General features: G+C 41.1%; 1 protein-coding gene across 1 annotated transcript; it reads right to left on the bottom strand.

Annotated features, from left to right (window-relative positions):
• Positions 1-504: 504 nt before the first annotated feature.
• On the bottom strand, positions 505-4,976 carry adora1b (adenosine A1 receptor b; the record flags this gene model as incomplete). The annotated part of the gene is made up of 2 exons (XM_080443810.1): positions 505-1,315; positions 4,636-4,976. 2 exons carry the CDS (start codon positions 4,974-4,976, stop codon positions 505-507), a joined length of 1,152 nt encoding a protein of 383 aa, XP_080299936.1.
• Positions 4,977-15,613: the final 10,637 nt, after the last annotated feature.

Below are 15,613 nucleotides of genomic sequence, written 5' to 3'. Positions count from 1 at the left end.
AAGACAACCCTGGTCTATTGACAGTACAAACATCTTAATCCTACAGAATGTCACATACTTCCATTAACATTTGATAATTTTATACTGATAAACCACTATAAGTATATTGCACATTTTGAATTGGCCACACCAACTGTTTTATCATGATAAATAAAACCAACGTTTTTATGTAATATCTTAAGTCAGTTACTAAGATAGACACATCTTATTGTCAAAAAGACATATTATTGCAAGTTTATAAATACCCTTTTTACCGTGATTCTTTTGTACTCCTGTTCTGAAAACCCTTCTACTCCTGCACATCTCCTGAGTGTAGATGCATGATCCCCCAGTGTTTGAGGTTTAGGCTGCAAGTCGCCACGCCTCGCCTCGATCGCTACAGCATCCTGGCATTTTGTACCATGTCACAATCCTCATTAGAATCCTTTCAAAATGAGGAGGGGCCAAAGAATGCTCATGCAATTATGTTCACTAACTTCCAAAGAATTGGCTCTGTGCCAGGTTTTAGATGGCATTCTGCTCTAACATGGGCGGTTGTTGTTCTTTAGGTTGTTCTTGTTGCGGGTCCAGCTTCTGGTCCTGCAGCAGTTCAGGTGGACCTGACTGTTGTTGTGGTGTGTCAGGGTTTGAGATCTCCTTATGAGGCGGTTGAGGTGCTACTTCAGTTTGATGCAGGTCTGCATTGGGGTTCTCCTTCCTCTCGCTGGGCTGGAACTCCAGAGCTGGCGTGTCCTTGCAGCAGAAGTACTGCTCCCAGATCTTCAGGAAAGCCATGCGGAACTTCTTGATGCGGAAGGCGTAGATAATGGGGTTGACGGCGGAGTTACCGTGAGTGAGCAGGATGGCGATGTAGATAAGGGGCAGGGGCTTCTGGCACGTGGGGCAGAAGAGTGTGATGCAGTTGATTATGTGGAGGGGTAGCCAACTACTTGCGAAGAGAAAGAGAACCAGGGCCAGAGACTTGGCGAGCTTCAGCTCCTTGTCATAGTACTTGTTGGGGTCTGTGTGGCTGGTGGTGCTCTTCTTCTTGTTGAGCTGTTTGTGGATCATGTAGAAGATCTCCGCGTAGATAACCAGCATGAGCAGCAGCGGTGGCAGCACCCAGCCAAAGAAGTTAAAGTAGACCATGTAGTCCATGCTAATCACGTTCTCAAATTGGCAGGTGATCATGAGGTCAGAGCTGATGGAGTCGTTCTGCTGGAGGCGCCACAGGTTGTTCCAGCCCAGCATGGGGGTAAGGCCCACGATGAAGGCCACTGTCCAGCATACCACAACTGCCAGCCCGGCCCGCCTTGTGGTTACCACCCGCTTGTAGCTGTAGAAGAAACACAAGATTGCTGGGTAAGCACTTATTGCAGTAACAGGGCGTGAATGATTTTTCCCCCAAGATCATTTCATTTTGCAGGCAAGTCTGTTGGCTTACAGATAGCTGGAGTGACAATAAAAAAGTTGGCATTCAATTAAAAATGTTCAGTAGCTGCTGTTCTTGCAATATCACTTGCAGTATATATTCCCACATGACACAAAGTCTCCTCTAAACCCTTATCATTATTCCTCACGACTCTCAGCACTCATGCTTTTCAATGCCTCTTTTGTCATGGAATAGGATTTATGGCTCTTCAATTGACTCCATTATAATCTACTAATTTATCAAAGCAGCACAGTGAACACTGACTGCAGCTTGGTGCCTTACTACAGTAGTCCCTCAGTGTGTGGGTTTAGTTATTGGCCTTTTTCATTGTTATCCATGTTTTATGGGTTGACTTTTTACTGGCAGATCCACAGCCTGCAGTAAGGTGACAGTGGATCAGAAGGTGATGATGTAGACTAGAGTCTCTGAAAGCATGCCAGAGCTGGGCTGTTGACTTGTGACCAGAGACTGACACACACACAGAGAGTCTAGCCTGATCATGCCTGCAGTCACTGATGAAAATGCTGTCAGATAGTCCACTTCATGTAACAGCATGCTTGATATTTATAATAATGGACACTACAATTGTTGGGGAAATGTTGCATTGAGAATAATGTGACCTTTGTGGAAGCTTAGCCTCAAGCAAACCAGAAAATTGTTATTCAGTCCGACTGTCACAGATGGCATGTGCTTAATTTAATTATTGATTAGACATTAAAGTGATATGATAAGTCAAGTTCTTAGGAGCAATCGTTATTCACACTTTGAGCCTGTCAGCTTGGAGGTTTTAAACAATACAATACAAATGCCTATCAACATAAACACTTCCCTCTGTTTAGGTTTTGTGACTTCTGTCCGTACTGATGAAGAGATTAAAGTGTGGGGTGAGAGTGAGAGTATGACACTGATCTGAATAAATCTGTGGGCAAGCCCCAGCTGTACATGAATAGTACTTAACTATACGCAACTGATCATTATTTCAGGCTCTAATGTAGCTCTATGAGAGAAAGTGCTGCAAATTGTCTTCAATTAGATTAATATCTGGAGATTAATGCAGTATACTAGGATAATTAGCCACATGAAATACAGAGTAAAAACCTTGTAAAAATGGCCTGGGGCAGGGATGATGTCATTGACAAAATGTAACATTTTACAATGCACAAGAGCATCAATGATTAGGAAATGTATAACCATTTCATTTGCAGTCAAAAGCTCAAATGTGTGACAAATTTCAATCAGAAATGAAAAAGAAAATAAATCTCATGAGCCAATAAAGACTCAACAGCTTCTTGAATGGAAGATCAAAATGTGAAGCTATTGTTGACAGTATTCTTAGACAATTGAAAAACATCCTTTTTCTATAAGCTTATCTTCTCTCTCTCAGACTGGCTCTCCAAGTCTTTTGTTACATCTTGGCGTGATAAACTACTGGTGGGCGTGTACATCAAGTACAAAAGGTGGCAAACTGAACAGCATTGATTGGAAATGTGTTCTCTTTTTAGTTAGTCACACAAAAAACACATGAAAGGCAACATCCAGTCTTTGTCAGTGTTCCTACATGCACGCGCACACACACACACACACACACACACACACACACACACACACACACACACACACACACACACACACACACACACACACACACACACACACACACACACACACACACACACACACACAAATTCAAAGATTAACAAATATTAAAGACTTGACACTACCACAGAGATTATTCTCTTCCAATCCGAAGGACAGAAGTGCAAATTAAAGTTGATTGTTAATCAGCTATGCTCTGGTAAGCTGTCACATCAATACAGGAGTGTCAGATCCTCCACGTCTATAGGGGCCTAGCAGGATGTACTGTAACTGTAGGCAGCATAGTGAAATAAGACCTATAGCCTTGGAGGAAATCAATGCCAGGAAACATACTGGGGTTTACCTATATTGTGCCTGCAGAAAAGGTCAATCAATATGATCAATTACCAAGTCAGCTCAGTATTTTTTTTAAATTATTTGTGTATATTGTTCTGTGTGGACCGAAGCAAGAGTAACTAAGAGCTAATGGGGATCCTAAATAAACTAAACTAAATTATCAACACTGTCTGCACCTAACATCTACAGTAGGCTAAACCACACCTAAACCGCCACGACAGCAGCCATTCACTTTCATCACCATCATCACCATCATCATATGTCACATGCACACTCCACCAACATACTACTATCAACAACTGCAAACACTAGGATCATCATCAATGTCATTGAATTCACCATCACATCATCATCATCATCATCATCATCATCATCATCATCATCATCATCATCATCATTATCCGCAGCAGTTTCCTGTATTGTACGTTGTAATTAACCACTTAAACCCCAGCATCAGTATTTTGGGGAAAGCTTTTGCTGAAAACAGCAGATCGGCAAGCTCACAACATGACACGTTGCATCGTGTTGTGAGCTTGTCAATGGGCTAGCTTTCCCCTCAATAACAGAAAACAGAAAATATACTGGTATTGAGCCCTGGCCCCTGAGGGACTCCGGTTACCCATATGGGGTTAAGTGGTTAAGCATATGCAAAATTATGCACCATCATCAGCATCATCATCATGTTTGTCAGCATCAGCACCCTTTTCAATAGACAGTGCCGTGCCCCCATCCCACCCCAATCCGCTCAGCTCTTTCTGTATTGTTGTGAATGTTAAAAAAAAGTCCTGTCCTGACTATGCCTGTCACAACTACTACATATTTGTCTAATGATTAGACAAATATTATCTCAAATAGTTGCGATTAGACTCTAATGGCAATTATTTTAGATAATCGCATGCAATTATTTTTGCATAATTGTTATAATCGTTTCCATGTTGAAGAATGTTCACACATTTTCAAATATTAAAAAAGCAGTAATAGCAGATCTACAAGCTTACAAGGGATCACTTCGTGACACATTGTAAGCTTGTAGATCAGCTATTTCTGCTATTTGTACATGTATACAATTATTAAATATGTAAATAATTTCTCTGTATATTTAAGTTAGCCTTTTTGTCATATCTGCCCTGTGCATTTTTTTTTATTACGAAGCCTAAAAGGCAAACAGAAATCAATTACAAATGTTCAATGCCAAACACACAATTAAATCGTTAATCGCAATTATTTGAGTGACAAATAATCGGCAACTTAAATTTGTGTCACAGCCCTAGTAGTCCTGAGAGCATCATTACCTGGTTGGGATCTTGACCCTGAGATAGCGGTCGATCGCGATAGCCAGAAGGGCCAGGATGGAACTTTGCGTTAACACGAGCACCGTGCACGCCACCAGCAGGCAGCTGTAAAAGTGAGTTTGGAGTCCGATGCTGATAGTAATAGCCAGGGGAATCACGAGGGCTCCCACCGCAATATCCGCCAGAGCCAGGGAAACGATGAAACAGAACGTGGTGTCTCGCAACGACTTGTTAATTTTCACAGCCCAAACCACCATCACATTGCCCAGTACGGAGAAGACGGCAATGATCACTTCCATTCCTATATAGAGCAGTTGGGCAGGTGAAAGTGTGTCGGGCATCCTTGCAGATGATTTGTTTGTCCTTGATATTTAAAAAAAGATTGATTCCGGTATTAAAAAGCAGGCTTTGGAGAGCCGACAAAAGCAGTTGACTATTATGTTACTGTCTTCCGAATTGACTGTGCGTCCATCATCAGTTCTGCTGCTGTGCTCACATTCCTTTGATTGTTAGGCTGCCATGCAGAAGTTCTGTCAGAAATCCATCTCGTAAAGTGGTGATCTCGTAAACTATTAGGCAGTAGTAGTAGCACGACATCTAGGAGATGATGGTTCTATCCTTTGGAGCAGGTGTTGTGGTCCCGTTATTGTGCGCTGCCCTTGTTCTGTGCCCTGCGCCTCCAATACACCTGCTCCCAACAAGACCATCCTTACGCACACGTGTGTTTTAGCCTATCCAACAAAGCACTTCAGTATCCGCTGTCGATCAGTTTCATTACATTTCAAAACAAAAATAAAAAAAGATAAAAATATTAAGACAAAATAAATTTAAAGAAAAAACCGTCAGAGAGAGAAATACGCTTTGGACAAAAGAGCGCACGCGATGCAGGCTCGCACATTTATATAGGATAGGCGGGTGGTGCTCTTATCCTTTGTGCTTTAGATTAGAATAAAAGAACAACAGTGCTATGACCTATAGTAACAATAGCTCTCTGCTTTGCTCTCCTTTCTGTGATCCATAGATGCGTTTTCTGTGTTTGAATGAAATTATAATGTGTGGTTTCTGTGGATTCTGCTCCATCTGGTGAAAACATGCACTGCATACTGGAGGTTATTTCCCCCTTGCAGTAATAAAAAAGAAAAAAAAGAAAAACTCGTTGCTGCAGGACCGTCCCAAAGAAGTCCGTTAGCGCATAGGTGCTATTTGAACCAGTGGTGTAAAGTAATTAAGTACATGTAGGCCTACTCAATTTTGAGGTATGTTTCACTTTCTTCATAATAAAAAATAAAAAAAAACTTTTACTTCGACCCCATACATCTTGAGGAAAATATTGTAGGCTACTTTTACTCCACTACAATTATATGGAAACTTTAGTTACTAGTTACTTTGTAGATTTTGAATATAATTACAAAACACACTAACACTTCAGCCCTATATCATACAGCCCTATATTTCGGCCATTTGAAAATAGCAGATCTACCAGCTCACAATGGATGCACCGAATTGTGAGCTTGTAGATATTTTCAAAAGATTTTCTATAGGCTACATTTTGAACTTGTGAAATGGGACATTCTGGCAGTGGCACATTTTGAATACATTTCAGTATTAATACTTTTACGTAAGTAAAAAATGGGAGTACTTTTTCTCGATTTGAACACGCACTATTACGTTTTGGAACGTGACGTCATTATTACGCAAGCTCATTTTCACGTCACGCCCACACGCAAACGCCATTCCCTCGTCCATGCCCTCGTCTGCCTGACCAGTCCGATAAGAGCTGAGTGGTGGCAGTGCAAAAGACTACTAATAATCAGTGGTGGAAGAAGTTCTCACCTTTGCTAAGTAAAAGTTCTCTTGCAGAATGTCCCATTTTACAATTTTTTAAATGTATAAAAATCATTTCATTATTTGCTGTGGTTAATGTTTGTTTTGAAATCTACAAAGTAACTCAAGTTTTCAAATAATTATAGTGGAGTAGAAGTACAATATTTGCCTCTGAGATGTAGTGGAGTAGAAGTAAATATTGAAAATTGGAAATACTCCAGTAAAGTAGAAGTACCTCAAAATTGTACTTAAGGACAGTACTTGAGTAAATGTACTTAGTTACTTTACACCACTGCTAATAATGGAAATGAAGAAAATAATTGAGATACATAAATTAAACATAGCAGTGATTTCTTAATGAAGAATACACAGGACCACAATGGAAACAATCCCCTAGGGCTTGTTGTGTTATCCTTTTAACATTCATTGTAAATCATACCTCTGTAGGCTACTAATTGCAAACTGTCAATCAAGTATTCAATAAATCAATCAATCAAAAAGACCAGTGCCCATATGGGCTGGCTAATTCCCAAACTTTGTATAGCATGTGGGACATTATAGGACAGCTTTGTTATCTGGTTAAATAATCAATACTAGAAAAGGGGGGAATTATTCGGTTCTCTAAAACTCAACTATTTAGTAAGAAAATACATTAACTTATTATGCATTATTATCATCAAGAATCCTCTAAACATAAAATGTTTTACATAGTGAGTATTTAGGGAGTTATGTTATTGTATACATTTTGATCTGAGTCCCCCCTTATTCATCCCATGACTGTATACATGTACTTTGCTGTTAAAATAACAATTTTGTTGTAAAAAATAATCTTGTACTTTGATTTGTGTAAATCTATAAATAGACCAGGGAACAGTAGCCTATTATTTGTGGAATAATCTATTGATTAGCCTTTGCATCTAAAATCTTTACAAGAGGCTAATACAATCCTCCAATTTTTTTCCTACTCAGGGCAACCATGCAGTAACAACAGACCACCCACTCATTCTCAAATGATAGATCAGATAATTATCTACATACATTAACATGCATTGTTGCAGGTATAGTGCTCATTCTCTGTGGTTCAAAGGTCCTTGACAGGCAGCTGCTTGAGCTCTGTCCCCAGCAGGGATTGTATTCGCTGGCATCCAGGCAGGAGTGTCTGTGTGGGTTGGCTCCAGAAAAGACCCAGATGGCACTCTGCACTCACTGACTACATAAGTTATGTAATGAGTGTAAGATGTAGGCCGTTAGGTTGGCAGACGTGTAATTCAGAGTAAAACAAAAATAAGTCACAGCATGGCTGCAGTAGCTGTGGTGGTTGTTGTCCTTCAGTGTGTGTGTGTGTCCGTCAGTGTGTCCGTCAGTGTGTGTGTGTGTGTGTGTGTGTGTGTGTGTGTGTGTGTGTGTGTGTGTGTGTGTGTGTTTGTGTGTGGGTGTGTGTGTGTGTGTGTGTGTGTGTGTGTGTGTGTGTGTGTGTGTGTGTGTGTGTGTGTGTGTGTGTGAGTGTGAGTGTGTGTGTGTGTGTGTGTGTGTGTGCGTAAATTGTGTTGATCAAGGACACCTTGACAGTAGTTTCTGAAGCAGGGTAGCACTCATTAATGTTCCAGCTGACACTCAGATCTATAAGTTTACAGCTCCAACCTCTAGGTTACTACGTACCATCTGCTCGTGTGATGGACTTTAGCTGACTGTGGATGTGTGATTCAGAATGACACAAAAACAGGAAGCGTAACAGGAATAACCGTGTTCAGCATCCAACAGCGTCCTCACACGATGTGATGATATGTGATGGTGAAGGTTGTGATGTGATGTGATGTGATGTGATGGTCAGCCAATATACTGCAGGAAGGGGACCATATGGTTACCCAGCAGAGGTGGCAACAAGCCCACATGTCACAGTATGATGCCGACGGATGCTAGGAGTGCATGAGAAATCAATATTTATAAACTAAACCGTGTTGAGGGATGTAGGTCATCATGAGTCACACCTTTTCACATCACAAACTGCACAAAATATAGTGTTATACGCACTGTGTACTGTACAAGTGTACATGAAGGCTTGTTTGAGAGGAACTATAGAGTTCTGGAAAGAAGCTTACATTGCTATCTTTTTTTCGTCTTTTAGCAGATTTGACTCCCAGAGCAGGGAATACACTCGTGTTCAACGTGGCAAACGGAGAACTCATAATGCTTCTGGTAGTTGCTAACAGTGAAGCTTGGGAATTCTAGTAAGAACACTCACTTAAGGACATTGTCCGTTTGACTTGTCCGTGAGGAATATGAGGGAAAAGGCTCTGGGTCTCATAATGGCTTATTCGAATGGCGTGGCGATATTCTCTACTCACTTTTTGATTGGTTAGGGTGTGGACATTACTCACTTTGTTCAAGTGGGAAGGGCCACTGACAGACAATTCTATTACACCATAACAACCGTGGTCATACAGCACAGACTGGAGATCTCTCCAATTTTTCCATTCGGAAAAATGTGACCAGTCAAGTGTAGGATGCACAGTAAAATCCCGAGTGTTCATTTAACTCTGAGATTATGTAAATGGGACAAAATGGACCCGTAAATTCCATTTGGTTCTATTTGTGCACTCTCAGAGTTATAATAACGCTCAGTATTTTACAGTGACTGAATTGAATTTCATGACATTGGATGTAAAATGACTGCAGGTCGCCCAGTAGCAACGGTTCAGTGCACACTCGCTGTTACTGATAGAATCAAAGATGAAGTCTCAGCAATTATAGCAGGGGGTAGGTACTAGCTTCACCTTTACCATAAGCGATGCGGTTTCAGCGCTCAAACTCTCTTGCACCAACAGAAAAGAAAACTGCTCAGTCATAAGGTAAACTGCGGTGAACTGTGCACCCGAACTTAATTCATTAAACATACTACATTATCCCATTAGATGGCTGCCAGTGACCCTAATGGGTTCAAACACAGTGTGCTGCCAAGTTGTGCCAACCTTCGACCTGCAACATAAGTCACCCAGTGAAATGTTTGGGTGAAATAATTTAAATTTTAAACCCCATCTATATTCAAATGTGATGGGCGGAGATCAAATAGCAATTCTCATCCCCACTGTGTTGTCTGCTTAGCTCCTACTGGGATCTGAAACAATATTTGCTCAGTCATTAAAAAGGCGAGGCGATGAACTGGTGCAGTTCAGTGGGACACTAAACCAGACAGTAGTGACATTATCAAAGCAGACAAAGTCTCGAGACACTGTTGTATTTGCCAAAATTGGCACTAGAGAACTGTGGAATTGCAGTGCTATTCCATGTGGCATTCTAGAAAAGGCAATAGGCCTATATGATGGATGGCTCGAGTTGTGTCGCTCAAAAGACCTTCAGAGAAAATCTCTCCCAGAAGGCAATATGAGAGCGCTCAGGCATTCACATGTATCAGAAAGGTGTTTGAACTGTTTGTACACCATTACAGACCCTTGTGTGACCTATGGTAATTTACATTGAAATTTACCCGAAGGTGGTGCCTCAAAGAAAAGCTAAACACATTGCGTTCAGCTTTGCATTTTTTTTTGCATGTTTAAGGTTTCTAACCCCTTTATCTTATGGACCATAAGATAGAGGGAGAGAAACATAAAAATGCAAAAGAAATGTCTCTCTCTCTGCCTATCTCTCACTATCTTACAAACGCGCGCACACACTCACGAAAATAATTCCATTGCTCTCTTTGTTTCCTCTATGCGGGCAATTTAAATGTTAAATGAAAGATTCAGCTCTTGGTTTTTAGTAGCTGTTGAATTGCTTTAACCCTATTAGTTGACCGGTGTCCCCCAGGGCTCTATATCAGATCTTCTAGTATTTCCCTGCACAAATCTCTTGGCCAAAAATAGCCAATCTATAAGCTCACAACGCAACTTTATAGACTGGCTATTCATCCCATGGCTATTTTCGGAAAACGTTTGCCCCATTATAGGGATGCGAGGGTTCAAGTGGTTAATGACAATTTATTTTTAAGATTATTGTTCTGTCATGGTATTAAATATGGATTTCACATTTGAAAATATCACAAATGACACGTAACCACACAATTGTACAGATCTAGTTCAATTTCAATCGAAAGTGTTTAAAAAATAAAATAACATTTATTGTGTTGTTTTTGAAGCTGGGGTCAGTTGTCAGCTTGATGTGTGGAGTGTTCTCCTTAGCACTGCCAACTGGTTGGTCCTTGATGCCATGACAAACCCACAGTGTCATCATGGCAGTTAACCACCAGCCCCACTTTTAGCCAGAGCTGACAAGGTGAAAATGAAAAATGTTGACAGCTCACTATCAACACAGATTTCTTTTTACCACTGACTAAATCCATGCTGTGTCGGTACTTTAACACTATGGTAACAATAATATATGAAAACAAACTTTATTCATGTAACACTTTTCAACTCCTCAGCTTGTGATAACATTTTGTCCCCTTCTGTATTCTACAAACCATAATGTGTGGTCATCATTTAGGAATGCCTTCTTATAGTGCTGGCTTATATTTTGCTTATCAGTGCCCCAGCAAGCACAATGACGTCATGATGACGTTATGATGACGCCCGGTCTTCACCCCGGTGACGTTCAGGACTAGGCCAGATCACAGCCCATATGGGGATGATCTTTACGTCATTTACAGGACGTCATCACCGGGACATCATATGGACATTTGGACAGCAATTTTGGGTGATGAGAAATGTGTTTAGATGACGTCCTGGAAGTGACGTTTTTGTGGTCAGGATTAATTTTGGTTGAAATCAGGTGATATTCTGGGCCAGATCTGACTTGTCTTGGTTTGACTTGATCTAGCCCCAATCGAGACGTCACTGATTGGTCCAGGTCCTGACTGTGCTTGCTGGGGCTGTTTGTATGGAGAAATGCAGTGCAGTGTTTTCCATTCATGCTGGCTGTAGTAGTTGTAGGATTACTTTTCATTATTAACTCTCCTCTGTGAGGTTCCCCCTTGGCTCGATTGCGATTAGGAAGGCCCTTGTGTGCGTGTCTGTGGGTTGGCAAGTAGGGCCATGATAGGAGAGTAATGTCTGACATTAGCCACAGGCTTCCTGCTGCAGCTTTCAGGGGTGAGCCTACTGTCATGCAACACCAGTCCTAAATAAGATTATAGTGGACATAATACTGGCCCACTCAAATGCTCCGCTGTATCACACATGGCTCTTAGATTTCATCCATCCATGCATGGAGAGGGAGGGAGCCCAAGGACAGGGAGCAAAAATCTGGTTTCTCAGATTTCTCGAAAGGTCAAGGTTAGATATCTGGTTAACTCATGTTGACATTTAGACACCACCCTGTATGTTAATGAGCAATTGATTAGGGCGAATACATGTCCAACGCACCGCACCCGCAGACAGTTTTAACAACCTCTTCAACAGCCTACTCACCAATTATGGATCATCCCCTTCTGATTACGTGCAACGCTGTTATTGTAAGACTGTAAAAAGTAGAATTAGGCTGATTGAACCCACTCTCTGTCTTGGGATATATTCAGTGTCATGGTCATAATTATATTCAGTTCGTGTGATGCAGTTCAGGGCTATTTGTGATGTCACTTAATTGGGCCACCAGGAGAACAATATAGCCCACGGTGGAATTGTGCAATTTGCCTAAATTGTCTCCCCTGTGGCTGAGTACAGCATTATGAAAAAGCTACTGGATAATGAGGAGGAACACTGAATGTCATTTTCTATGTATGCCAGCCTGTTGCTTCCGATTAACAATAATTGGAAGCAACTCTGAACAGCATGTTCGTAACGCCCCAACCCCCCCCCCCCCCAACTTCAAACCCCCCTCAGTAGCATGTGCATGGAGTATTGATGTTCCAAATCACGTCGATCGTTCGTTGTAAATTCCAATTTGTAAACATCAGCTAATATGTATTAATTAGATCAATGCAGTGTGCAATGGCACACATGCTAATTGTTATTGTTGAAAACAAAAGTATCAGGCTATGCAATTACATCACTTCCCGATCAAGAGCGATTGCAAATGCAGAGATAAAACCCATCCTCAATAATTACTTGGGCTTTTCCTAATGCAAGTCAACTCTTCCCTTTTAAATGTGGCTCCCTCCTACCCGCTCACATTTCCCTGTGCTGTACAGAGCCTTTCTTCAGCTCAGCCTACAGGAAGCTCCAAGGAAATCGGTGGAGAATCAGTGAAACCAGGCAGATACAGAACATAATTAGGGGAGTGGAGTGGGAAAAAGGCATCTGCCCAATTTTGTGACTGGAGATGGGAGGGGAGATCAAGCGAAATGGAGCAGAGATGGAAAAACTGATGGGCGCTTGATAAAACACTGAACCATGTGTCTGGTGTCTGGTAAAGGTGGGGTCAATCCTAAATCAAAAGACAGGATTTATTTTGGCCATCCTTGAGTTGTAAAGCCTAGGTGTTCTTTGCCTCAAACTGCATCTATAAAATCACAGTCGACAGTGACTGTAACTATACCGTGCTCTATAAAGGTGCTTGGTTCTCAATGTGGGGTTCAGGGACCCCCAATGTGGGCCCCCGGGGAACTCCTTAACTCTGAGAGGGTAAATGGGGGTCCATATGAATATTTGAACAGTCTCAGAGTTAGTATTTTACAGATTGGTGTCCCAGAGATAAAAATCATATCAAATGGGGATATGTGGCCTAAATTTGCACATCAAACTGGGGGTCCTTGACATTAAAAGGGTTGAGAATCACTGCTTTAGGGTATAGGATTTTGAACCTGGAGGAAGAAAAGTGGGTCAAGTGCAGAGATTCAGCACTCTGTGAGAGAGGATGATCTGCTTCAACCTCAGCGTCTTTGATGTTGGTTTGTTGATTCTAGAATGTGACATTCAAGCTCAGTGTCAAATTCAGAAAATATATGCAATTAAGTCAAATTCCTGCAGGGTTGACCTGAACCAGTTATAATGCCTTGTGTACCTGCACTGTATTGTACAGTGTTTATGTTTGAATCCTGGTTACTATGCCATCACTATACTATAAAAGGAGATAGATATCCCACTCAGTTTTTTCTTTCTTTCTTTTATGTAGACTGCAGAGTAACATTAGGGCAGCAGTTGCCCCTTTTCCACAGACTAAATGAGGTAGGTTCCTTTCTTGGTAGCTTTCTTGGATATGTGCCACATTCTCACACATCTCTCCAAAATCCCTGGAGATTCCTATGTGGAGAAGTGGATCCATACATGGCGGTCACATGGCACTTCTGCAGCTTAAGACACACACGTTGTGGACATGAAAGCTTCCTCTTCCCTTGGCTGTCACCAGCAATAGCAAAGATGTGTGGGCAAACAGCCTCTTAAACAGCCATTATTGGAACTATTATTAATTTCAGGAGCAGGACCACACCTCAATTAAGCCACTTCCGTTTTTCCCGTTAATACTCTAATCCTATTCCTTCCCTTTCGCTATATATCACATTATGCCACCCCCCCCCCCACCCCCCCTCCTGCCCTGCTCCTCTTCCATTCGTTCTACTCTCTACTCTTTCCTCTCCATGGGGCCCTGAGGGGGTTAGTCATGCCTGCGTCTCATGCATTGATTTGTTTTGTTTTGTCATACAAAATTTCATTTCAATAAATCTTTTAAACGCATCTTGATTGATGCCGTGGTCCTTGCTAGTGAACTGTTCATTTGTTTTGATTTGTTTATTGCCTGCACAGAGAATACTGCAGAAAACGGAAATGGGTGGTTTGAAGTACTTTATTTCCATTGCCATTTGAAATTAATGGACACGCTCTAACCAATCTCCACTTGACACAGATATTAAGTTCACACTGTGGTTTAGTAGACAATATTCATTGTGTGCTCTATTAAAGCCCACGTGCAACCACAAAACTATGTCAGAGTTATTGCAATATTTAAAAACAGTCCAGCAGTCAAGGCAGGCGTAGACAGATGGGAGTGTGGTGTGGTCGGGGTGTGAAAACAATTTTAGAAATGTGTTTATCCTCACAATAACTTACCACCTACCTTCTCAATCGTCACTCGGCTCAACTGCTCGCTCAAAGGATGATTTTGAAATGCTCTCTTTCCACAAGTTCCCCTCAGACCCTACATGTGCCATGTGAGGCGTGATAATGTACAGTACTGACGAGTTCAATCTCACAGCTCTATGACCATCAATCAATTTCAAGAGCACTTCAAGAGCAATAAATGAAGGAAATTGATTGTGGAGCTGGGATTATTAAGCAGATGTGAAAAGTGCTGAGTGTGGTGTCAGTACATGCAAAAGTAATCTAGATAGCAGGTTTGTTTTTATAAAACATGTTGTGGGAGTTTTTATGGCGTTGTAACTATTTTCACTGCTGTCCTTGATGGATTTTAGTATCTAGGTGGATGTTAGGCACAGGGAAAAAACATTGCCATCTGAGTGTTTTCACGATTGGGGGAGGGTATAAACCCCACTAAAACATGAAAGAGCATCAGAAGGACACGAATGTATCCGTCATTTTAGTCTATGATTCGAATTGCCATGATTATGATATCAAAGCAGTCAACAGTGTATCCCACTGTGCTACATATTAAAATGCCCTCCATCTTCTAAATTGAGATAATCCCGCTGGGTTTATGTTGCAATCATTTGCGTTACAAATCATGGAATTGTTGTTATAATTTGATAAGAGATTAGTGACGGCTGAGTTGTGATGTTCTGTGAGAGATGGAATGTTCAATTACTGGCATAGATCTGGATGTGGGTATGTGAAGATATTGATACATTATTGAAATCCTTCAATAGACCTTCACATTTATTGAAAAGTCTGACCATCATATACCACTAGGTCCTATTGGTATATTGCTGTTGGCAGGTGGAAATGTCCAAAACAGTTACTTTTCAGTATATGGGAAAAAAGGACCTGTATTCCAATGAATCCATTGTAATTATTATTAACATTTTTTATCCGTTAAATATTTATAAAACCCTCAGACAGACTTACTCACTTTCACTTTCAAAATTTGGTGGAAATTAGGCGATCTACAAGCTCACAACGCATCACGTTGCGATGTGTTGTGAGCTTGTAGAACGGCTATCTTTGCTACATTTGCATGAATCATAAATTCAACCTATGGTTGATGTGGTTGGTTCACGTTAATTCCTTATAGTAAATGATATTGATTCTCATTTATTTTACAAAATTTAGTT

The sequence above is a fragment of the Gymnoscopelus braueri genome (genome assembly GCF_963280865.1).
Source record: "Gymnoscopelus braueri genome assembly, chromosome: 12".
Lineage (NCBI taxonomy): Eukaryota > Metazoa > Chordata > Actinopteri > Myctophiformes > Myctophidae > Gymnoscopelus > Gymnoscopelus braueri.
The sequence above is the reverse complement of the archived record's forward strand: the minus strand, read 5'-3'. Positions and strand labels throughout refer to the sequence as shown.